The 26,301-nt window shown below is 39.5% G+C and overlaps 1 protein-coding gene across 2 annotated transcripts in view; it reads left to right on the forward strand.

The window, feature by feature from the left end:
• Window positions 1-24,192, forward strand: part of Mnd1 (meiotic nuclear divisions 1) — a 65,108-nt gene extending 40,916 nt beyond the window's left edge. Inside the window, exons 6-9 of one of the 2 annotated variants that reach the window (XM_028789509.1) lie at window positions 6,809-6,923; window positions 17,819-17,863; window positions 22,088-22,173; window positions 23,941-23,975. In XM_028789509.1, the coding sequence (XP_028645342.1) occupies window positions 6,809-6,923; window positions 17,819-17,863; window positions 22,088-22,170 (243 nt within the window). In that variant the 3' untranslated portion in view covers window positions 22,171-22,173; window positions 23,941-23,975. Of the gene's footprint in view, window positions 1-6,808; window positions 6,924-17,818; window positions 17,864-22,087; window positions 22,174-23,940 lie in introns of both variants that reach the window. The other variant, XM_028789508.1, reaches the window with a different exon arrangement.
• The last annotated feature ends 2,109 nt before the right edge of the window (window positions 24,193-26,301 follow it).

The following is a 26,301-nucleotide window of genomic DNA, read 5'->3' on the forward strand; positions in this document are numbered from 1 at the left end:
GTGGGGGGGGTAGGTGGGGGTTACATCCACGGAGAAGAAGGAGGAGGGGTAAGGGGATGGGGGGTTCCTGGGTGGGTGGGAGATGGGGTAAGGGGATAACATATGAAATGTAAATAAAATATCTAATAAAAAAAATGTTTTAAAAAAAAACCTGTTCCTTTTTATTGAGAAATGGAGACCATTGATGATGAGAGTTATTGATGAACAGTGTTTGTTCCTGTTATTTTACTGTGGTTGAGGTGGGTTTGTTTTTTTTTATTTTTTATTGCTGGTCTGATTTTTATTTCTTGTGTTGTCTTGAGTGTTGTTAGCTTTTTATGTTGAAGTCTTCCCTCTTTAGGAGTCAATGACCCTTTCATGGGGGGGTTGCCTAAGACCATCAGAAAAATATTTACATTATGATTCATAATAATAGCAAAATTACAGTTACGAAGTAGCAATGAAAATAATGTTATGGTTGGGATTCACCATAATATAAGGATAGCAGCATTAGGAAGGTTGAGAACCCCTGCTCTAGTACCTTTTCTAGGGCTGGGTTTGTAGATAGATAGTGCTTAAATTTGGTTTTATTATGAAATATCTTTCTCCATCTATTGTGATAAAAAGTTTTGTTAAGTATCATAGTTTGGGTGGTACATTAGAGTCTCCTGGAGTCTCTCCAGGCCCTTCTAGTTTTCAGAGTTTTCCATTGAGAAGCAAGTTGTTATTCTAGTAGGTCTGCCTTTCAATGTTATTTTTTCCCTTGCAGCTTTTAATAATCTTTCTTTGTTCTATATATTTAATGCTATATTATTATGTGGTGTGGGGAGTTTCTTTTCTAGTCCAGAGTCTGAGGTTCTGTATGCTTCTTGTACTTTGATAGATACTACCTTTTTTAGGTTGGGGAAATTTTCTTCTCTGATTTTATTGAAGATATTTGCTGTGCCTTTGGTTTGGGTTTCTTCCTTTCCCTCTATTCTATTATTTATAGAATTGTCCTTTTCCCAGTGTCCCTGATTTCCTGGATGCTTTGTGCCTGGGTGTTTTTAGATGTAACATTTTCTTTGACTAAGGTATCCATTCCTTCCATTTGTCTTCAATGACTGAGATTCTCTCTTCCATTTCTTGAATTCTGTTGGTGAGGCTTGCCTCTGAGTTTCTTGTTGAGTTTTTACATCTTTCATTTCTAGCTTTCCCTCAGTTTGGGTTTTCTTTACTGATTCTATTTCCATCTATAGTTCTCGAACAGTTTTCTTCATTTCATTCCACTGTTTGTGTTTTCATGGATGTCTTTGATGGATTATTCATTTCCTCTTTAAGACCCTCTGACATATTATATTCTTAAAGTCTATTGTAAAGTCCTTGTCTGTGCTTCAGCTACACTGTGCTTCTCAAGGCCTGTTGTGGTAGGATTGCTGGACACTAGTAGAGATACGTTGTCCTGGCTGTTAATAGTTGTGTTTTTACGTGAGTGTCTTGTCATCTGAGATTGGGAAGATTGTTATTTTAGGTGCTGATGTTGGTCTTGTCTTTGTTGAGTGTGTGTTTTGCTCCTTGGTTTCTGTTGTCCTCTCTGATTCGTAGGAGAATGTGGTGGTTGTGGGTTGCCTGGTAGGGAGTACTTCTGAGATCCTGACAAGTATGACCGCTGAGGGTTTCGGTTAGAATGTGTACATAGCAGAAGCTGATACTTGAGATGGAGCTGGGCTAGAAGTGGGGAGGTGCAGATAGGGGTCCGCAGAGGGAAGAATGCAGAGTGTGCCTCTGGGATATGCTTAGCCACTCCGCCCTGAGCAGGTGCAGGGAAGGAGGAGAGGCCAGAGCTGGTAGTTTATTGGGTTCTCAAAGAATACATGCTACTGGAGGCTTGGACAAAAGGATATGGGGAGGGGGAAGTGAGGGAGGCAGATCTGTGGGGTCTGCTAGAATTGGGGGCAGGAAGGAAGAAGAGGCCACAGCAAGTGGTCTCATACAGAGTTAAGTATGAAACTGGGCTATTGGGTTTAAAGAGGAGGAGAGAAAGTGAAGATCTGAAGATTGCCTACCTGCTTTCCTGGCAGACATTGCAGGCAGGTTCCCAGGAAGTGCCTGCAGAAGGCTGAGACAAAGGGATGTGAATGGGGTGGAGGTAGGGGTAGTGGAGGCTGTAGGAAATCTGCTTGATCTAAAGGATATGGGGGCAGAGAGGCAGGGTCTATGTTTTTTCTTTCTTGTGATACTAGAATTGGAAGCCAGAGCTTTGTGCGTGTACTCTACCACAGACTATCCCTAACCCAACCTGTTTCACTATTAAAAGTGCAATATGTGCTTTAATGTACTACCAGAGATTTTGTACTTTAGGATCAGGTTACTTTCTAGCTTCCTCTTTATCTTAACAATGGAGTTACAAAAATGTTTTAAGTCAGGTGTGGTGGTTCATTCCCATAATCACAGCACTTAGAAGGCTGAGGCTGGACTACATAATGAGTTCCAGACCAGCCTGGACTATGGTGTGAAATCTGGCTGAAAACAAACATACAAATGACAGGGGATATAGCTAAGTTGGTAGAACTTTTGCTTAGCGTGTACGAAACCATGGGCTAAGCCCCAGTACTGGATAAACCTGGGGTAGTGCTGCTTGTGAGACTCAGGAGGTCCAAAGTTCAAGATCATTCTCAGCTACATAGTAAGTTCAAGACCAGCCTGGCATAAGGAGACTGTAGTTCAAAACAACAGTAGCAGAAAGAAACAAAGGAAGGGAAGAGAAGAAATACAAAGAGGTGAACAAATTCTCTATATTTTAACATTAAAGATCAGCACAGACCACTAAACACTCCACCCTGGCCTCTGTTCCTGTTGCTTGGTTGTGAAAGGAAGCAGTCTGGAAATGTACTGCACTACAGAAAGGACTGTGTCACAGTTTACAGGGAGTATGTGCTTCCACATTTACTTCAGAGTTATTCTTTCATGTTAGTTTTCAGCAGACACAGATAGGAATTGGAGGACAGTAATTTTCTGTAAACTGTTTAAGATAAGGTCATCTCTTGGCATCACGCAAACCTGCTACTTGTGCAATTGATAGTAGTAGTTGCTGCTTCTTTGTTCCATGTCTTTTTTTTTTTTTCCTCTTTAACGCTGGCAGTATCTGAGAGAAGCACCTACAGTGAGTAGTGACATAGGCATGTCTGGAAATTGTCAGCCAGGCTACTGAGTATGAGTCAATCCCTGTAGCCAGTGGAGCTGGAGTAGGGAGGAGCCTACTGTCAAGCCACAGCAGAGCTTTTGGCCAGCAGAAGGGTATAGTAATTCAAAAAGGCTCCTAAGGATGTCTTACAACAGGAATTTTCAGAAGTACTCTGTTGAGGTTTTGTCTTTCACTGACTATTGTAATACTGAGTGTGGGCCCTCAAGACCTGGAGTCTGCATGTAGCCCCTGTGACCCTACCTCACATTATTTCTGATTGGTGAATAAAGATGCCAACAGCCAAAAGTTGCACCTTCATGGTCATATTAGATTCTAATTTAGTTATTCACAATAAAATGTTTTCAAGGTTATTCATATAGTAAATAGCTACAAAAATAATGTTTAACAATTCAGTTATGCTATATATGGATAGAAGGTCTTCAAAGTATCATAGATCCACAGAATATGGCATTTAAAACCATTTCATTATTAAAAGATCTTTTGATTACAAGACAGATCTACTGCTGACAGTACCTCATTCCACTTCAAAGAAGATATTAAGCACCAGTACCTCCATGTGGTGTTACTTCATTTGTGACAAGCTAGCCATTGGGCAAAAAAAATGCCCTAATTTCATCTATAGACAGAATGCTGTTCAAAAAGGACAAACAGATGCAGAATAGTCAACTGCTAAGATCTGCCAAGACAGGGTAAGCTAGTCATTCATAACTCCTGCTTCACTTAAGGTCTGTCAGATGTTTTGGGCCAGAAGGCTGAAGGTGGATGTTCCAACATTGTAAGGAATATTGGGGACTGTCCAGGACGTCAGCTGTCTCTGCCAATTGTTTAAATTTTTGGAAGCTACACTCCTGCATACTCAAATATATATTCCTTCTTAAATCTCTGACAGGGTTGAAGACTAGTTATAGTCTCATAATTGAACTTAAGTTGTTGAGCTTTGAAGAAAGTGTTCTAGATTTAAAAGGATGGCTTTCAAATGGTAATACAAGTTAAAATCAAACATGATTGAGGTACAGAATTGTAAACCCTTTAAGTTAGGATAGATGATGAAATACTTTATCTAAATTGCCAAATATGATGGATCAGATGTTATAAGTATATATCATACCTTATATTTGCATATTTGTTATAATTGTATTCAATTTATCTGAGAGAAAAGAGTCATTTATTGGACTAAAAGTGGGTATTGTTGAGGTTTTGTCTTTTACTGTCTATTGTTATGCTAAGTGCGGGTCCCCAAGACCTGCCAACAGCCAATAGCTAGACAGAAGAGACATAGGCGAGGATTCGGATTCCAGGGATTGGGGTCAGAGGAGGAAGAGGAAGGAGAGGAGGAAGAGGAGGAAGAATAGGGAGAGGAAGAAGGTGAAGGTACAAGAGGGAGAAGGAGAAGCCCCCTTGTGTTAGGTGAGCCATAAAAAAATTGTGGCCCTGTGGGCTAGCCAAATGGAGTTAAGAGCAGCCCAGATGAAATATAGCAATAGTAAGTAATAATTCAGGGTTATCGATAGGAAAGTAGATTCTGATAACATGGAGGCTAGGTATCTGCCCAGCTTTTGTGCTGCTTAAGGCTTATTAAAAGTATAAAGGCTGGTTGTGATTTTTATCTGGGAACTCAATAACCAAAGGTGGGCTGGGTTTAAATAATTTCTACAACAGTACTCACCCCCTGTCTGTTAGGGATCAGTCATGGTAATGCTGCTGAAGAAGTAGCTAACACTGTGTACATTGTCAGGAACTTTCTAAGTACATTTTGTTTGCCAAAAGTGTAAGAGGTGACTGCCATTCCTACCTCTAGTTCTGTATTTGAGGAAATAGAAGCACGAAGGCATTGAATGCCCTGGCAGAGGTTTCTGTTCTGGTGGTGTCTTCACATCCAAGTGCCTGTAGAGTTGTCACTGCACTCAGGTGGATATTCTCCCTCTGCTTATCTCTTTACTAGCCTTCCTTTTTCCTCTTTCTTTTGTCAGAGCATGAATAATCTGGGCTTAGATAGCAAGGAAAGATCATTCAGTTACATCCTACGTAGCCTTAAATTTCAATGAGCTGTGTCAGTGTGGCATTTGCAAATTATATTCACCCATTTATATTTAAGCTGTATATAGTTCAGTTTCTCAGTCATAACTACCATAATGACACACATGATCCTGTACTGGAGTGTTCAGAGCTAGGATGTTCCCACTATGCAGTGCTCTATGGGCTGGGCTGCTCTACAGCATGTGACTGTCTAGACAGCAAGAACAGCAGCAAAACCAAAACTAGAATAAATAAATAAATATAAATAAATAAATAAATAAATAAATAAATAAAGTCGAAAGTGCAGGGTGGCAGGCAGGGACCCTTGGGCCAGCTCTAGTCAGGCCACTTGAACTTTGACTTTTGCTTTGAATTTATCTGAGAATCTTTACCAGCATTTGATTTTGTGTGAAATTATTTTTCAGATTTCACAAGTGTTAGTTACACAGTTGCAGCACTATGGCATCTCTGCGTTGATGAAGACTCTGCCTGAAATGTCAAAGGGTACCTGCCTGTTGGCTCATGCTATTTAAAAGCCTTATTTTGTTCACCTTGAAAGAAAAATGGCAGGAGGCCATTTCTGATCCCTTTAAATATTTATAAAGGTTAATCATTTAAAATTGAAAGAAAAACTCTAGAAAATTTTTTTCAAACACTCTTTAAAGGATAATTGCTTAATGATTGATGTTGCCAGAAACTATGGCTTACATGTGTAAGCACAAGCCATGAAACTACCCAAAAAGTAGTGCGAGCTTTCCCCCATAGATGGTAGCATCATCATCTTTGAATTCATCCATGTTAAGCATCTGTTCTCGCCTGCTTACAATTATTACATTCAACATTTGTTTTTATTTAATTATTCAGTATATGAAAAGCACTTGAGATTTCAGCAAAAGATGAGAATTAGGCTTATTATACTGTACATGTGTATGTATAGGCATATCTCAGTTTCCACAGTGGGATTGATTCCTAGACCTTGTGAGATACTAAAATCTGGATGTTCAAGTCCCTTGTTTAAAATAAATTGGGCAGTGAGGGCTCACCAGGTAAAGGCTCTTGCTGCCAAGCCTGACATCCTGAGTTCAATTCCTAGGGCTTCAGGATGGAAGGAGAGATCTGACTCTTGCAAGTTGTTCTCTAACATCCACACAAATAATGCATAAATTAAGATGTCAATTATATATGACTCTGTATCAAACATTTATGTCAGATGCATATTTAGATGTAAATCTAATATATATCTATAAGATGGCATAATAGCTGCATATAGCTTTTATAATCATCGTATCTTTTAAATAATCTCTAGATTACTTATAATTCTTACTACAGCAGAAACGCTCTGTAAACATTTGTCGTGTTTTATCATTCAGAGTGTGAACTTTGTACATGTTTAGTACATTGAGAGAAACTTCTGTACATGTTTAGTACTGGTGGGTGTTTTTTGCCTTGTTTTGTTTTTAAGTAGTTTTGATCTGTGGATAATTGGATCTTCAGATGCAGAACCCATGGACGCCGAGAACTGAGTATATAAATATAGCATGTCAAAAACATGTATTTTTGAAATTTATTACTTCATTACACATAAGTTTTTTTTTTGTCCTAATTGTACATGAAATCCTTTATATCCAGGAAGAACGAGCCATGCTTACAAAAGAACTTTCTTCATTTCGAGACCAAAGGGAACAACTTAAGGCAGAAGTGGAAAAATACAGAGAATGTGACCCGCAGGTTGTGGAAGAGATACGTAAGTTTATATCATAACTTGAACATCTTGAATTTGGTAATGGGATTTTGCATCTCTAGTTGCCTGGAACCCGTCCTTCTCTCGTGTCAGAAGATAGGTTCCTTCCTAAGCTTGCTTCAGTGCTACGCGCTCAGCTGTCTGTACCCTAACAGAAGGACTCTGCCTTACTCATAATTTCTACTTAAGAGACTCAGTCCAGGCGTGAGTGGTCACAGCTTTGCCACTGAAATCATTTCAGAAGTAAGGAAAGTACGTGGGGTTAGGACAGTACAGGCGTAAGACAGTCAGGGAACTGAGAGGTCAGAGAAGGAACAGGGTGCTTTTAGGCACCTCCAGTCTATCGAGGAGATCTACTGTTACCATCTAAGAGAAGGATATATAAATACAAGAGCGTGCCAGGTTGTAAGGTTGCCTTTTGAATACCCCAGTGACTTTTTCCTAACCTGCAGGTCAGAGGACAACTTATAGCAGTTTGTTCTCTCTTTTCACCGTATGGATCCCAGGAGTCTGACTCAGGTCATCAAGCTTGGTAACAAGCACCTTTGACCCACTGAGCCATCTTGCCTGTCCTTCTTCAATTTTTAAAATAGAACCCTCAAAGCTTGGTATTATTTATGTATTTATAGAATATAAAATTATAACATTTATAGAATTTTTTAAAAAATTATAAAAATGTAACATTAAACTGTTTAGGAAAATATATATAACTTTTCCCATATTCTTCTATTTCACTTACTTTTGTTTAGGGCACACTTTACCAAGTGTATCTTGTTAAAACTCAGACATAGTACATGACTGAGACTTTGAGAAAACTGAGAGTATTTGGTACATTAGAAGTAGCCTGAGCAGAGTTGGACTATAATTAAGGTGGCCTAGCTGGAGTGTGTGTGTGTATGTATGTGTGTGTGTGTGTGTGTGTGTGTGTGACGCAAATTCTCTCTATGAAGCCCAAGCTGGCTTCAAGCTAGCAATTCCCTTGCCTCAGGCTCCAGAATGCTGGAATTACAGCACAGTCAGGGCCACCTGCCCAAGGAAACACCTATGACCATACAGTGGAGACCACAGAGCAAAGATCTTCCTTGACTAGGGCTAAGAAGTGTAAAGTGTAAGCAAAAAGAAACAAGCCAGCTAAGCAAGCAAGCACTGCCCTAAAGAAGCAGTGACTAGGGCCACTTGACACTGCAGGCAAAAAAGAGCAGACCAATCAAAGGGTCTGAGGACCAGATTTGCTTCCTGGAAAAACATGAGAATTTGAATTGATCACAGAGGGGTTAGGCTGAGTCAGGGCAGGTGGATTCAGGAACTGCTGGAAGATACAGCCATGCTGACCTTGAAAACAAGTCACCTGAGGGTGTTGAGCCTGGGGAAGAAACAGTTCTGTGAAGCTCTTCAAGATTTTAGGCACTCCACACAGCTGTATCTTGAGCAGGTGACCTTTCTCTTTTGAGAGTGGAAGGTTAGTGGGCCTAGCTTCCTGGTAGCCACCTCCTCTTTGATCTCCTGCTGCTTCGAGCATCTGTGTTCACTGAGGTTCCTCTGATATTACAACTTTCAGTTGAAATAGCTAATTTTAATCAAGCCTGATTTATCTAAGCACTTTGTACTTCTGGATGGTGATAAAGAATCTGTGAGAGACATGTCTCTCCAAACACTGAATTTGTTGAGAATGGCTGTCTCAAAGAGTTCTACTTCCATTTCTATGAAAGTCTTTGTCTCTTGGAAGGCAGAGGCAGGCGGATCTCTGAATTCAACCCAGCCAAGTCTGCAGAGTTAGTGCCAGGATAGCCAGGGTTACACAAATCAACCCTGCCTCGAAAAACCAAAACAAAAAAATCTAAAGAGCAGCACCAGCCAGCTGCTGTGCGGCGGTTGTCACCGCTTCCCTGGGAACAGCACTTCTTTTCTTTGTGTTCCATTCCTCTCTCTGTTTAGGAGCTGTAAGTGTTAGTGGTCACCCTTCTTAGTGAGGATTTAAGATTTGCCACTTTGGGTGACCCTTGCCGGCATCACTTCTAAACATCACTTATATACCGTGAGACTCAAGATTGAAAACAGCCAACTATTGCTCAGTAACTTACACATGTCCCAAAACAAGCTTTGGAGTACTTACAAAAATCTAAAATCTCCTAGCAAACAATGCTTGCTTGGAATGCAGGCCCATGTCGCCGGTTGTGCAGACTAGGAAAGTGATGCAGAGTGAACCGAATAAGGTGTCAGTCAGAACAGAGTAATGACCCAGAGGCAGAGCAAGCAGGACAGAACATTACAGTGGTCACATTTCCTGACAGGAAAATTGTCTCTGACATGACAATTACACTGGATTGGATTAATAGCTGATTGCTTTTGCCAAAGATCAGATTAGTGTATTTGAAGATGAAAAGTTAGATATTAAACTGGTGACCATGGGTTGAGGACATCTTAGCTTCACATATGTGTAACTGAACTCAGGAGTGCAGTGCTTGGTGGACCATGAAAATATCTATAAAAATAAACAATTGTTTTAAAATTTTTATGAAACAGATTGTACTCTATTGCCCAGCCTCCTACACCATACAATATATGCAACAAATTATTCATGAGTTTTTTCAGTGAAAACTACAATTTCCACACATCTAAGAACCTTAAAATTGTTAGTAGCAGATGTCAAAAATCTCATCATTAAATTTAAATAACTTTACTGGGCTCTAACTTCTAACCCCAAATGTTAATGTGCTTTTCTATGATGAAGATTTTCATAGGATTTCAGCTATCAAGTTAGTCAGAAAGAATTGGATTAAAGGATTATGTGGTTTAGAAATTGATTGTAATAGGATTTAGCTCTTAACAGCACAGCTCAGACACCCACATTACAACAACCAGGCTTACCCAAGCTGTCCTCCATCCATGTGGGACAAGATTTCCTGATAATAGTTCATATAGACGTGGCTAATAGTGATTTCTTTATAAAGAATGTCTGCAGGGAATATTTGTAATTCATCCTTCTTTATCCAGTTGATATCATTCACGAGTTTAATATTAAGTAACCAGGAAAGTGAGAAGTCAGAGCAACAGGTTGTTTTTTTGTTGTTGTTTTTTGTTTGTTTTGGTTTTTGGTTTTTTCGAGACAGGGTTTCTCTGTGTAGCCCTGGCTGTCCTGGAACTCAATCTGTAGACCAGGCTGTCCTCAAACTCAGAAATCTGCCTGCCTCTGCCTCCCAAGTGCTGGGATTAAAGGCATGTGCCACCACTGCCTGGCAACAGTTTTATTTTTAAAAAATAATGCTATTTCAGCCACCTTACTCATTATTTGAATAAGACTAATTAAACTAGATGTAGAAACTAAATTTCCACAAAAATACTTGAAAGTAAACCAGGTGTGGTGGCACATGCCTACAGTCCCAGCTGTCTGGGAGGCTGAGGCATAAAGATCAGAAGTTCAAGGCCAACCTGGGCAACTTAAATCCTGCTTTGTTTCCTGAACGCTGAGTGTGTGCTGTCTCCACCTGGCTGCCATGATATATTTTTAAATGCTCAGTTTTGTATTAAATATTACAGGACATGCAAAGAAAGAAGAAAATGTACCTCAATCTACAATATAGAGGCTGCTTTGAGGAAGCAATGTTAAGCTCAGCAGACAAGTTTAGCAAGCTGTTGTAAACATATTCACTAAAAGAGACCTGTCTGTAAAGATAAAGGAAGGCCTAAAGGACTCACAAAGCACATAGTATTAGTAAAGACATGGAAATCATACGAGAAACTCTGGAGTTTAGAACTGCAGCAACTGAGATGAGGTCAGACTGTGTGTAGTATGGTTTGAGCCGGCTGGAAAGAGTCAACAGAATGAAAGATGGCACAGTAGAAATATTCTGATCTTATGAAGAGGAAGAACCAATAACGAGAAAACATTTCCAGATTCCGAGACCTGCAGGACATCATGATCAAATTGTTCTAATTAAGGAGCAATTTTGAAAGTAGCAAGAAAGAAACAAATCATTTCAATCAGGGATCTTCACTAAGATTAGCCACTTATTTCTACCTAGAAAACACGGAGGCCAAAAGCATTGGGAGGGGGATGCATTCGGAATACTGAAGGAAAGCTGTCAATCAGGGATAGTGTTTCCAGAAATAGTTCCTTCATCGCTAACAGGCAAAGTTAGATAATCTTAGTGAACAACTACTAGCTTATCATAGATGAACCTTTCAGAAGTATGAAGGGAGTTCTTCAGATGGATGTAAAGTAACATTGCCACCTAAGTTGGTCAATATGAAGAAGTAAATCACCAGCGAAGGCTACTAGTTAAGTAAATAGACAATTTACATATGTCTGATATATTTACCTGTTAATCTGATTTAGGAAACAGCTGTGTAAAGCAGTCATGTCTATAAATAACCACGTGGTATATAAAGCACACTGCCATAGCCACATGACTGATGAAAGTGTCATCCAGCAGGAAGTCTTGGGATGGAGATAAAGGTGATATTTATCTGAACTAGAGTGCTATAAAGTCAGACATTAGTGCCAATCCGTACAATAATCACCAAAAGATAAATCTGGTAATCCTCAAGATAGTGCCAAAATACCAAAAGGTAACAGAACCACCCCAAGGATGTGGTACAAAACCCAGCAGGGGAAGCTAGCGGTTAAATTTCTTTTATAAAGTATTTTCTGGCAAGCAAAAACTGTGAGTTTCTCTTTTTTCCTTTTTATTTATTTATTTTCCAAGACAGGGTTTTCCTGTGCAGCCCTGGCTCCCTGGAACTCACTCTGTAGGCTAGGCTGGTCTTGAACTCAGAGATTTGCCTGTTTCTGCCTTCTGAGTGCTGGGATTAAAGGTATGTGTCACTACTCAGCTACCTTGAGTTTTTTTTTTTCAGTTTTGTGTGTTAGTGTTTTGTTTTTTCATTATTTTAGAGTGCAGAAATTTGAGGAAGAAAGGGAGAGAGACAGAAAAACTTTAAATAATTCCACTTAATAGAAACATTAGTTTTGGAAAAACTGAAGGACAAAGAGACATCTGACATAGTGCATTTGTTTCTTTCTGTTGCTATGATAAACACCATGACCAAACACAACTTATGAATGAAAGGGTTTCCTTTGGCTTGTGGTTCTGAAGGGTGAGTCCATAGTGGTGAGTGAGGCGTGGAGGAGGGAGCTGGCCAAGCACATTTGAAACTACACACAAAAAACAAAGCATCAAACTGAAGTGGGGTGCAGAGCTAAACTCCAAAGCCCACCCCAGTGTGTGCTTCCTCCAGCAAGGCTCTGTCTTCTAAAGGTTCTGTGACCTCCTCAAGCAGCCCCACCAATTGGAGACCGAGTTTTCAAATCTGAGGGAATATGAGGGACATTTCTTATTTAAACCTTCATACATGGGGAATGACAGAATGTCATGTAAATAGTATCTAATTATACTAAGTGAAAATGGCTTGTTTTCCAGTAAAAAGGCTGGGAACACCAAAATGGAAGGAAATAAGTCAACTAATTATATACCACCTAGAAGAAACTCTTATTTAAAGACAAAAATATGTTGAAAGTAAAAGGCTGGAGGAAGACTTAAACAGTAATTGAAAGGGGTCATAGCAGCTAAGCTAAGAGCAAAAAAAATAGACTTTGAGGTGAGTTATTGCTAATGTGGAAAGTGTATCTTATGATGATGACGACGGATCAGAACATACAAGTGTATGCATATGTGATGGTTTTAGAGACAAATGTCCTAGACAAGCTCCTGTGTTTGTATACTGGTTCCCAGTTGATGCAACTGTTTGGGAAGAGTTAGTTGCTGCAGCCTAGCTGGAGGAAGTTTGCCCCGGAGGCAGGTTTGGGGAATTTGAAGCTTTTTATCCATTCTGTTTGATCTTTGCCTCCTGTTTCTATTTGAAGATATAAGTTCTCAGCTCCTTGTTGCTGCCTCCATGCCTCCCCATGCCTGCTGCTTGCTGTCATGACTCCTGACCATCATGGAACTCTAAGCTAGAATAAATTCTTTTCTTCATAGGGTGTCTTTGGTCATGGTGCTTATCATAACAACAGAAAAGTAATTAATATATGTAGATAAAACATGAATTATGGAATACATGGGACAGAAGCCTAAAGAAGTAAAGGGACAGATGGATAAGTCAACAGTAATAGCTGAAAGCTCTAGTATTTGAATACTGAATACTACTTTGAGCAAGCAGTTAGATGAGAAATGGTGTAATCTGCTCCGTGGCTCACCTGCTCCTCATGCATGTGGCCCTGGGGTTAATCCCAAGTACCTCATGGCTGAAGTCAAATGCACTAGAACATAAGGATGCGGATTTAACACTGAATCATGCAGACATGTACAGATCCAGGCAGCATTAAGTGATGGAATTCTACTGAATGTTTAAATAATTCTTTGAAGCCAAGAAATAGAGAACTTTCTAGGTTAACGCTTGGCGCTAGCATCATTCTGCTATCACATCGAGACAAAGAGATAACAAGAAAGGAAAATTTAAGTTCATAGTACTTATGAGTTAAAATCTCAACAAAACTCTTGTCAGCTAAGTCCAGCAGCACAGGAAGATTACTCACCCTGACGGAGTGTCGTTTATCTTGAGGATGCAGGGTTTGCTGTGCCTGTGAAACAGCACAGCCAACCCACAAAAAAATGCTGTAGCAAGATATTTATAAAATAAAACTTGGTGGGAGGAGGGCAACCAAGTCTTTGTCTAAATAAATAAAAAATAATTGTTCTGGTTTTGTTTTTTAATTCATCTGAGGCAAGGTCTCACTGTGTAGCTTTGGCTGGTCTAGAATTCATTATGTAGACCAGACTGGCTCTTAATTGACAGTTACTCCCCCGACCCCTAGCTCTGCTCCTTTGGTGCTAGATTAAAGGTGGGTACTACCACATCCAGCTAAAAGGGATTTTTTAAAAAAAATTTAATAGTCTCATGTAATTAATAGTATTCAGTAAACTGGGACTGGACATGAAGTTCCTCACCCTAAGCAGAGGCTGTCCTCCTGATGGAGTTCACCCTCATTATGAGTTCTGCCTGTACTCGACATTCTAGCCAGGGCAGTCAGTCAAGAGAAGAAGTAATAAAATACTAGGTTTGAAGAGGAAGAAGTAAAGCCAGTTGCTTTTAGATTACATTTTTTTTTTATCCATATAGGCAATCTTCAGCATATTTATATATGTGGAGATAAATGCACCCACAAGAAATTTTCAACAATATTTATACACACAGAAGTAAACATCCTTGAAACTATTATGACTAATAATGTCAGAGGTTTACATTACCAAAATGTCAATACTTTAACAACCATATGTGTTTTCTTTGTTTGGTTGTTTGGGGCATAGGGTTTTGCTGTGTAGTCCAGGCTGATCTTGAATTATTGATCCTCCTGCCGTAGCCACCTCAGATGCTAGGATTCCATTACCATGCTCAAGTTCATTTGTATCTCTGTATGCTAACAATGAACAAATTGAAACTGAAGTTAAGAAAGGAAAATCTGTTATTTTGCATTGTGTCAATGCAGATCAGCTGACCTATGAACCAGAAGGGTAAGATGTGTCTGAAAGCCATGAAACATTGTTGAAACAAAAGAAAGATGCCATTAAATAGAAAGACATCCCAGGTTCGTGGGGTGAAAGACTTAGTATTATTGTTAAGGTGAAAATACTCCAGACATTGATCTTCATAATCAATGAAGAATCCATTGTAGTTCTACCTGCTTGTTTTTCAGAAGTTGATAGAGTAATCTTTAAGTTCATATAGAAATAGAAGTGACCCCAAATAAAAAAGAATATATTATTTAAACATTGAAGACTAATTTTTTAATTCCAAATTTAATACCAGTATCTAGCAGTTGAAGTGGTGTGATGTTGGGTCAGGAGAGACATCAATTAGTGAAATGGAACTGAGAGTCCAGAAGTCAGCATGGCTGATTGTAATCGGGATTATGGATTCTCAGATCGCTCAGCTGAAAAAGAAACCTTTTAATGCTGTTGGGCACAGTTAGATCTACAAGTGCAGTAAATTAACCTGGACCTTACTGCTTACTATAGCAAAAACTGAGTGCTCCAAAGACCTAAATATACGGGCTCAAGCTATAATTCTCTCAAAAGGAGACACAGGCATGCATTTCTCTCCCCTCAGATTAGCCAGTCTGATATTAACAACAAAAGAAAACATGCTTGAGTTTTATCAAGACTGAAAACTTTTCTCAAATAACAAGATAGTAGAAAGATAAATAATGAGAAAAATGTTCTATTTGAAAAATAGGCAATATCCAAAATATATAAAGAACTCATAAGTCAGTAGTAAAATCATCAAAATGCCAGCTTAAGTGGTCAGCAGACTAAGCAAGTGTTCTTTCAGAGAAATAAACAAATGGCAATTGAAACACAGCATTGGTCAGTAGCAGATCAGAACCACAATAACATATCTGTTCATACCTGAAAATTTCCTCCTATTTTTAAATTTTCCCCCTATTTTTAATTTTATGTGTTTGGGTGCTCTGCCTGTGTGCGCCATGTAAGTGAAGGATCCATGGAGGCCAGAAGAGGGTATCAGATTCCCTGGGACTAGGGTTATAATTGGTTATGAGCTGCCATAAACCCGGGACTTCTGAGAGTGCAGCCAATGCTCTTAACCACTGCACCCTCTTTCCAGCCCCAGATGGCTACAGTTTTGTTGTTTTCTTTTTAAGATCACAAGTGTTGGTGAGGATGTGGAGAAATTGGAACCCTTGTGTAGCTGGTAGGATTACAAAGTGGTACAATTATTTTAAAAAGTAAAGATCAGATGTGATGGCACACACTTAGAATCCTACCACTTTGGGGCAGAGGCAGGAAGATTGGCAGGTTTAAGGCTAGCCTGACCTATATAGTGAGTTCCAGGTGAGCCAGGAACTTAAGGTAAGACCCTGTCTCAAAGAAACAAAGACCCCCGTTTCAAATTATTCATTCCTTACAATAGTACAGACTGTGCAAGTCAGCAACTCTGTTTCTTACAAGAGAATTAAAAGTATGTTCAATGCAAATATTGTTTAGATTAGTGGAAATGGCCCAATGTCTGTCAGCAGACAAATGGGTAAGCAGATTGTGAAATGCATTTTACTATAAAAATAATAGGTATTGATGAACCCTGAGAACACTGGGGTATGGAGAGAGCCAAATACAAGAGAATACATGCTTCCTTCACATGAAGTATCACCATAGAGGAATGCCACAAGATGGAAAGCAGATGGGTGATTGACAGGGCCCAGAGAGTGGGGGATGTTGCCTGCTTTGTGTACACGGTTTCCTATTGTTGATAAGATGTTCTGTAATTAAGACAGTGATGATGATTGTACAATCCACTGATTTGATAGGGTGAAATCTGTCCTATATAACATGTTATTTTCAATAAAAAATATTTTCAATAAAAAAATAAACATTAGAGCTGGGAGAGATGGCTGAGTTAAGTTCTGCTAGGAGACCTAGGTTCAATTCCCAGAACTCATGTGGCAGCTTACAACTGTCTGTAACTACAGTTACAGGAGCTCTGATACCATCACACAGATATATATGCAGGCAAAACAACACACATAAAATAAAAATAAATTATTTAAAAAAGTAAATGTCAGTGGGACGTGGTGGTGTATGCCTTTAATCCCAGTACTCAGGAGGCAGAGGCAGACAGATATTTGTGAGAAAGTGGGTCCCAGGATATTAAAGGCTGTTACACAGAGAAATCCTGTGTCAAAAAACCAAGCAACAAACAAAAAAGTCCTCATAAGTAATATTTATGCCTACTTGGTCATGGCATGGTTATGTTCTATCTAAGGTGACTTGAAAGATATTTGTACAGATATGTTTAGTAGCAAAACGCGTATTTATTACTTTAAATTTTTTGTTTTGTTTTGAGAGAAATTCTTATGTGTAGTCCATGCTGGTCTCAGACCTGAGATTCTCCTGTCTCTGCCTCTAGCATGAAGTAACAGCCATGTGCCTGGCTAAGATTATATATTTAACATATAAAGCAAAGTAAACATTTTCTCCTATGGGTTTACTTTCTTGCCTCTAAAATGTTTGTTTTGTTTTTGAGACAGTCTCTTAGAATGCACTGTGTACACCAGTCAGATTGTGAACTTTCAGAGTTCCTCCTGTTTCTGTTTTCTAATTGTTGGGTTAAAGGCCTGATTTTGTCTCTAAAAGTTTTTAAAGTCAGATTTATCATAGTGTAAGAATATATACAATAAAACTCTTACCACTAAAGTGTTTTTATCATCTGATATGGCAAGTTGTTCAAGAAACATCTCATTTGCCGGGCAGTGGTGGCGCATGCCTTTAATCCCAGTACTTGGGAGGCAGAGGCAGGCGGATTCTGAGTTCGAGAGTTTGAGGCTAGCCTGGTCTACAGAGTGAGTTCCAGGACAGCCAGGGCTACACAGAGAAACCGTCTCGAAAAACCAAACCAAACCAAAAAAAAAAAAACAACAACAAAGAAACATCTCATTTAAACCTGTACTTTAGAGGCTGGCAAGGTATCTTAGAGGATGAAAGTGTTTGCCACTAAGTCTGACAAGGTGTCCTCTGACCTCCACACCTGTGCTGTGCCCTCCCCCATAAACAAGCAAGCAGACAGACAGACAAACAAATAAATAAAGTGTATAGAATAAGCCTGTCCTTTAAAGAAGTCAGTAGAGTGGTGATTGAGATTTAGAAAACGGAAGCTGCTCACACTGCCTTTCTGTTCTTTACTGAGTGTAACTATGAATAACCTCAAATTTTCTTGAGCATTTGAGCAGGTTCTTGAGACACAGTCTTAGAGTAATCTTTGAGCTTTTTAATGATAATTTCTAATATATGTGTAACTTATAATACATTGTTTCATATCTGTAGAGGGTTGGAGGTAGTTTTATATGTATAAATAACTTCATATTATTTCATTTTTTTTTTTTTTAGGTCAAGCAAATAAAGTAGCTAAAGAAGCCGCCAATCGATGGACTGGTAAGTAGGACAGCGAAGGCGCCACCATGGTGTGCAGTTCAGTGCCTTCACGACAATTATGATTTTTTTTTTTAAAGTATATTTCTGTGAGGCCAACAGTAGCTCCAAGTTTAACTTCGGTCTGACTTTTCCTAAGCTGAGTTCCTGATCACTGAACTTACATATCTAATGAGGTGTGCTTGAAGTTCCTTGTGGTTTGGCTTTTCTTTGGTCCTGGGGATTGAACATGAGGCTTCACACATGCCAGGTGATGCCCTCCCGTTGATTTGTATCTGCAGCCTACAGGTTCATGGATTTGAATTTATAATCCATGTGGGAGTTTCATGGAATCCTGAAGGTTTGTCTTCTTGGAAGTAAGAAGAGCTAATGTGTTTTGAGGGCTCTTTGCTGCTTTACTGTTATGTGTGTCTGTAGTGTATTCTCATCTTATCTCTGTGGTAATCCTCAAGGTAGATGTGATCATTGCCCCTCAGTGTGAAGAAACAGTCAAGGTTTAAGGAGTACAAGGCCACAGTGTATTGTGCAACAGGAATTAGACCAGCTTTCTGATTCTTCACTGAAAGCCTGCTTTATTTTTCTGATCTATATCTAAGAAGTAGGAGTTAATGGTGCACTGTGACACCAGGTGTGGTGACACCTGCCCACAAGCTTAGCAGTTGGGAGGCTGAGGCAGGAAGACCCTGAATTTAAGGTTGGCCTGGACTACAGAGTGGGATACCATTCTGTGTCAAGTCTGCTCCCCTGCCAGTGCATTCTGTGTGCCCTAAAGTGTAGGAGGAAGTAATGATAGTTGTGGTTTATACACAAGTATGATTAATAAGATTAAACCTGCCAGAAAGTACCACTGATGTTTCCCACTATATGATAATAAAATGGTGGTGACTGAGTTTCTCCACCTGGGGACAGTCTAATGCTTCCCACGTATTAGTCCTTATCACTGTGCTCCCACGGGAGGCTATGTACAGGACTCAAGCAGAGACAGGAAGAACTTATGAGGCTGTTGAGTCTCAGGTTAGCCTCAGAGAGCAGGCATGTGTGCCAGTTTCCTGCTGCTGGTTCAGGCTTGGGTTTCACAGAATATTTAAACCTCATTTTCCCTAATCCATTTTACAATAAAATAAATAAGAAGTATCAATGACTCTTTGGCCTCCTAATTATCAGTCTATCTAACCTTATCTATCTATCTTCATCATCATCATATATCTGTCATGTTTATTTTATTTATATTTATTTTATTATGCGGTGTTTCCTAAACAAAATAATGCTTTAGTGAAGAAAAGAGAAGACAAAAAGAGCAGACATTGTGTCAGGTCAAGTGTAAGTGAGAAATACATCATTAGGCACGGTGACACACATCTGTATATCCCAGCACTCAGTAGTTGGAGCAAAGAAACCAGTCTTGGCTACTACTGGTCAAGGAAACCAGTAGTGACTTCAAGGATAACCTGGGATACATAAGACTTTACCAAAAAATGCTAAGAACAATAACAGTGCTAACACATGTAATATATAGTTTTGAGAAAGATAAAATTTTGAGTGTGCAAATGAAGCAAGTGGCCTTATGGATTAAAGATATGATGATCAGGGGCTGAGATGGGTCAGGACCTAAATTAGACCAAAGTGACAGAAGGTGAGAACTGACTCTGACCTCCACTCATGCACCCTCACACACATATGCTCACTCTGCCCCTACCACACCACATAAATAAAAGTGTATGATTTTCTTCCAGTCGCTTACAAGGAACAGCACAGCAAGCAGTGGGAAGAGCAGCATGTGTGTGGCAGAGGGAAGCCACCCCAACGCCTCATTTGCTTCCTGACCCTTTGAGCTTTTGTGAACTTGTGCCCCATCTTGTCACTGTGAATAATGCCTGCCTCTCATTTTGAGGGGACTGGCTAAGAGTCTGAAAGCTACCCTCTTCAGACGGTATTTCAGATGTGCGCTTCCCTTTCCCTTGTTCCTCAATTCACTGTAAGTTCCAGTTGTTAAGTAAGTAACTATAAGTTGTTTTCCAACTTATCATAAATTCCCAAAATTATCATTAGAAAAACTGTGGGAAGAACTCCCTTCCCACAGTTAACTCCTTTATGGTTAGCTGCAAACAAAACAACAACACCCTGAGAATTTGAAAAATTATAGGAGGAAAGTTTTGGAGTTTTGTTGATTTTGAGATAGGATTTCTCTGTATGCAGCCCTGGCTGTTCTGGAATTCACTCTGTAGACCAGGCTGGCTTTGAACTCAGAGATCTGCTTTCCTCTGCCTCCCAAGGATTGGAAGGGATGTTCTTGTGATAATAGAATTAGTTGTTCAGAACTGTATTTCCCATGCTCTGGATGTGGCCTAGCTGGCAGGCTGTTCAGCGTGCTCAAAGCTGAGCTGAATCTCTGCTCCAAATAAGACTGCATGGTAAAAAGCACCTCCAAGCTGAGCCCTATGGAGTTAGAGAAGAAAAGTCAGTGATCAGTGTCATCTCACACTGGATGGTCTTTCTCATGCTAGCTTGGGCTAGCGACCCTCCTTCATTCCCACTGAAGGCTGCAGCTTGTTCAAAACGTGTTAGAAAAAGATGAAGATAAAAGATAAAGTGAATTACACTTCTGAAAAACTTCCTTGACTTCAAAGTGGTACTTATAGCAAAAATTATACTAGGTATCAATTAAAGCCTGGTTTCTTTTTACCCAACAGTATCCTTGAACTGTATCTAGAACTAAGAACCTCCAGACAAGAGAGATGGCTCAGTTGTTAAGAGCACTCACTGCTCTTGCAGAGGACCCAATTTTGGTTCCCAGCACCTACACGGAAGCTCATAAACCCCTGTTTAATACCAGTTCTAAAGTACTCAACACACTGTCCTGGCCTCCAAAGGCTCCTGCATGCATGTGGTATACATAAACTCATACAAACATATACTTCAGTCTTAATTTGGGTGTTATTGCTGGGAAGAGACACCATGACCAAGGCAACTCTTATAAAGGGAAACATTTACTTAGGGCTGGCTTACAGCTTCAGAGGTTTAGTCTATTATCATCATGGCGGGAAGCATGGCAGCATCCTACAGGTATACATGATGTTGGAGGAGCTGAGAGTTCTACATCTCAATCTGCAGGCAACAGAAGGAGACTGTGTGCTGTACTAGGCATAGCCTTAGTATATGAGAGACCTCAATGCTTACCCCCACGGTGACACACTTCTTTCAACAAGGCTACACCTAAAAATGCTTCTCTCTGTGGGCCAAGCATTCAAACACATGAGTCTATGGGGACTATACCTATTCAAACCACCACAATATGATAGATAAATATTTTGTTTTTCGAGTTTCTTTGTGTACTCCTGGTTGTACTCTATAGACCAGGCTGCCCTTGAATTTAGCGATCACCTTCCTCTGCCTTTCCAGTGCTGGGACTAAAGGTATGTACCACTGATTGACTTTTAAGAATACAATATATTCTGATTATGGTTCCCTCCCAACTCCTCCTAGAATCCTTCCTACTTCCCCATGCACCTAAATCCACGCCCTTTCTTTTTCTCTCTCATTATGATACATGGAGACATCTAAGAAAATGATGATAAAATAAAAACCAACTAGAAGAGGACAAAATGGACAAACAGAAGAAAAACCAAAGAAAAAGTTCAAATACATAGTCATAGAGACACATCTGCACAGAAATCCCATAAAAACAAAACCAGAAATCAAAATATATAATATTTAAAAAAATATTATCTAAGAATTCAATATTTTAGTTTACAGATGAGAGCTAGCCCAAGGTTTTAAATGTGAATGAACTGTTATCTTGCTAAAGTTTTACGACACTTTCCATCGTATTTAACAAGTTACATCATAATAGATTCAGGTAGTATAAACTTTGTTTTCTGTCCTTGGAATCAAAAGACATCTTAGTTCATGAAGTGGATAGAGTTCACTGCAGAAAAATCTTGCCCACCTTATTCCTATGTTGATATTAAGTATAAAGCCATGTGAATTAACAGGAATTCTGTAGGTCCTAATATTATTTCTTTTAAAAGAATGGTCTTTACCCACTCATAAAATTCTATACATTTGGAAAATTCTTTGATAGGGAATATATTTTCAGGAGATATAGCACTGTCTTAAGAAGGCAGACCTTCAGTGGCCTGAGGAAGGCTTGGACCAGCATCTTTTGATTTTAGTCTTTGGATGTTTTCTTGTCCTTAATGTTAACCAGAAGCTCCTTTCTTGACTCAGGTTCACAGCCTCATCCCACAAGTACCTCTGTTGTGTGTCCCTGTTTCCTGGAAGTTCTTCCACATTCATGGAGCCCTTCCTAGAAGGCATGTGATACTTGATCTTTTTTCTCTGACATACATACAATTTTAGAATTGTCTGGAACTACATTAATGGTGTTTCTTCTTGTGTCATCTCGAAGGCATATATTCTGCACATTCTGTAGTCTCTGTAGTACAGTGATGCTCGGAATCAGCCAGGCTTTGCTGACTCCAGACACTGATAAACTTAACACAACCTCAGCAGATCCTGGAGTGTCTCATGTTTGGAAAAGATTCTCAAGTTATGAAAAATTAAGATTATTTTAGGTTGCTATGAAGAATAGATTTTTTAAAATTCTATTGTTAGCTTTCTATAACACATTCTTATAAAAACAATGATATTTTGTTAGCACGATTCTTTAAATAATTATATATATATATACATATACAAACACACACATATACACACTTAAGTATGTGTATGTATATGTGTGTGTGTGTGTGTTTGTGTGTGTATGTGTGTGTGTGTGTGTGTGTATAATACTAACCAGACCCAAAGACTATTCAGTTCAGTGCCTTTCTATCCAGCTAGGGTACAGCACTGTTTGTTTCACTTGAGATAGTAGTATTTACTCTAGAAAGAAAATTGAATTCCAAATTTATATTTATTTAATACTTAGAAACAAGTCCATGGGAATAGTTTATTAAAGAAAGCTCCAATTCCATGTATTGATTTGCAGGATGGTAGATTATAGACTACAGAGTAATTTAACAACAGAAATGACTACTCTCACCAATCTGAAGGCTTGGGTCTTGTTTCTTCTTAGGCCATTCTGCCTTGCACATGGCTGCCTTTTAAGTCCTCCCATCTTCTTTCCTGCCAACTGATGATCTGTCTCTCTTTGTGTCTTAATTATAAAGATACAGTCAGATTTTGCTAGGGTTTACCTTAATTACTTCATTTTAAGTCAGTAATCTTGTTTCAGAGATTCTGTCTCTAGAACATTGTAAGCTGGGTGATTGGTGGCCAGGAGGAGAAATGGCATGATATGGCCTCAGTGCTTAGAAGGTCTTGCTTTAATCTTTTATTCATTTTTACTATGGATGCACTATACTCTAAAAGACTTGGAAAACCTGCGCCATTGTTCTTGTGTTTGTGGAAAGCATTTTAACTAAATGTTATGTAATATACGAGAAATATATAGATTGAGGGGTTGGGGAAGACTGCCGTTCTTACTCCATGGGCAGCTGCTTTTGCACACTGGTACTGTCCTGCATTCCTTGCTTCCAAGCAGTGATGCTTGAGTAGCAGGCATTGGCCTTCCTTTTGTTACTGCACTGGGATGAAGATCCTTGTCTCGAAATCTTTTTATACAATTTGAGGTTTCCCCTTTGGGTAAATTCTTTTAACTAGGTGCAACCCTTTTTTCAGTAGTACAATACAAATTCCTGGTGAGGACGCCGAGGACACATCTGTTTCTATGTTATTTTAAGAGGAGAACCCTTTCTACCCCTCTGCCCTGGTCCCTCAGGCTGGCCTGATTGTCTGGAAGCCATTATTCCGACTGGAAAGACAGAGGTCTGGAGAGAAAGTGCTCCCGTTGAGAGCAAGAGCGGCTGAAATTGCTGAGGGAATGGAGCCTGGCCTCTGTAGAAATGTGAGAGACTCCAGGAAGCTGCCCTGTCTGTAATGTTCTCCCTCAGCATTCTTAAGGAGCAAACCACTTCTTATTTTAATGTATCTGAGAGGCAGCATGGATATGAATAGTTAGATTAGGATGTTTTATGATTGTGTGTTTAATTCTCAAAAATATTTTTTCTTTTTTTTTTTAGATAACATATTTGCAATAAGATCCTGGGCCAAAAGAAAATTTGGGTTTGAAGAAACTAAAATTGATAAAAACTTTGGAATTCCAGAAGACTTTGACTACATAGACTAAGATGTTTGGTGCTGAACGAGGGTCTGTGAGCTTGTGGATATGTTATGTTTTAAACATCTAACCAGTGTTGTCCAATTATCATCTATCTGTTCATTGTTTATCATTTTGTAGCTTTAAATAAAGGATGTTTTCTGCTTTTTGGTAACTGTCTCCCACAGTACTCATTAAAGCAGAGTGGAGCAAATGAAGCCACCTGTCCCAGTTAAGTCGGGTGCACGTGGGATTCTTCAGGAGCAAAGACAACATGGTAGAATGTCTTAAGTGTCATTCAAATACTAAATACTGAATCAAAGACAGGCAGACAGAGAGAGACAGAGACAGAGACACAGAGAGAGACAGAGAGAGACAGAGAGAGACAGAGAGACAGAAATAACCTTTAAACCTAAAAGGTTGTTTCACTTTATCTCAATACTTGGTGGCAGCATTTATGATTGACATTCAGTCTGTTCTACATCTTTGCAAATTGCAAATGAGAAAGTGCAGCAAATTGTTGTACCTTCAATTTAGAATTATAATTCCTCAGACATGGAGACTACTTTCTTCTAATGCTTGGTACCTTTCTGCTGGAAAGAACAAGCCCATGGTCCACTGTCTTAATTTATGCCCTTTCAGAAGACGAAATATCTGTGTTTTTTAGAGCACATAAAACACTGTGATTCTCTGCCAACCTGTCTTTTAAAAAATAAAAATAAAAAGTTCAGCTTAGTCATTTGAAGTATTTGCAGACACTACAGATTAGAGATAAAAGCCAGTGTGGCAGGGTCCACTACACATGCCTTAATATCATCACACTGTTCAACTTTGGTCTTCTTTAAGTTACTTGAGCCAAGTGCTCCATATGTCTGAAATGACCCAAATGGCGTCCAGGCCGTCTGCTCGTGAATCAGGCCTTTGTGTTTCAGGAGTTGCTCTGGGTCTGCTTACTCCCTTCCTGGTTGTGGGCTGTGCAGACCGGTCCACCTGTGTTCTTGGGGCCAGTTTATGTTGCTAGGGCAACAGATCTTTTCACTGGGTGAAGAATTTGATGTATGGAATAGAAGCACAGAGCTTAGCATGGTCCCTCATGCTTTTAGTCATAGCACTTGGGATACTGAGGCAGAAGGATTGCTGTGAGTTTGAGACCAGCCTGGGCTGCAAAAGAAAATGAAAGAAAAAAAAATACAATACTATATAATACTAAACATGGAAATTCTTGAGAGTTTTCATAACTAACTTACTAATTTATTGCTGCCCTGTTTAAAGTGTTTCTATAGTCAAAAAAGCCTTTTCCTCCTAGTTGCTGAGGCGCTGTTCTGAAAGCAGGTAACTCAGGATTTGGATCTTCAGGAGGATGTGAGGGAGGGAGGGAGGTGGGGAGCATTCATGAACTAATGAGATGATGGCACTCCCTCAGCCACAAGTGCACGGGTACACGGTTAATAGATGACTCTGGAAGGCGGGTAGGCCACTGAACACAGTGTTCGTTATGTTACAGATATGCCTGTAGGTGCTTCATACTGGCCATGTGACAATAGTGCAGAAAGGAGGAAGGTGGCATGCCACCTAGGCATGGCGTGCTCTTGTGTAGTGTTCTTGTCATCTCTGGAGGTCTTAAAAACATTTTATTTATGGGGACAGGCAGGGCATGCCACAGGTATCCACTGTATAGATCAAGGGCAGCTCTGAGGATCTGTCTCACCTCCTTGCCTTGTTGAGTCAGTCTCTTGTTGTTTCTGTCCCTCCTTGTATTTCCTGCTACCCAAGAGCCTCCAGGTAACTCCCCTGTGTCTGTTTCCCATCTTGCTGCAGACTGCTGGGTTGTAGCCACATGCCACCATGGCCAGTGTTTTTGGTTTTGTTTTGTTTTTTGTTTTTGTTTTGTTTTTTAAATGTGAATTCTGGGGATTGAACTCAAGCTTATGTAGCAAGTGCATAGCCCAGCTGGCCTCAATTTTCGTACTTGAGGGTGACCTTGAACTCTTGATCCTCTTGCTTCAACCTCATAAATGTTGAGATTACAGGCATGTGCCTCATTTCTGGCTCATGTGATCCTTCCACCCTTCAGATGCAGTAGATACAAATAATCTAAAGAACAGTGTTAGTAACAAAGTGTAGGGAGTAGGAAATGATAAATTTTTAGTTTTATTACCCTTTCATAAATACAGTAAAGTCGGTTACAGATTTTATACCTGATCTTTTTGATGGCTGTTTAAAAACCAGAACTCTGTGAGAACACCTGACCGGCTCTGTTAAGCTGTAAGAATACTTTAGGTTT

This window comes from Grammomys surdaster, unplaced genomic scaffold (assembly GCF_004785775.1).
Source record: "Grammomys surdaster isolate TR1022 unplaced genomic scaffold, NIH_TR_1.0 125834, whole genome shotgun sequence".
Classification (NCBI taxonomy): Eukaryota; Metazoa; Chordata; class Mammalia; order Rodentia; family Muridae; genus Grammomys; species Grammomys surdaster.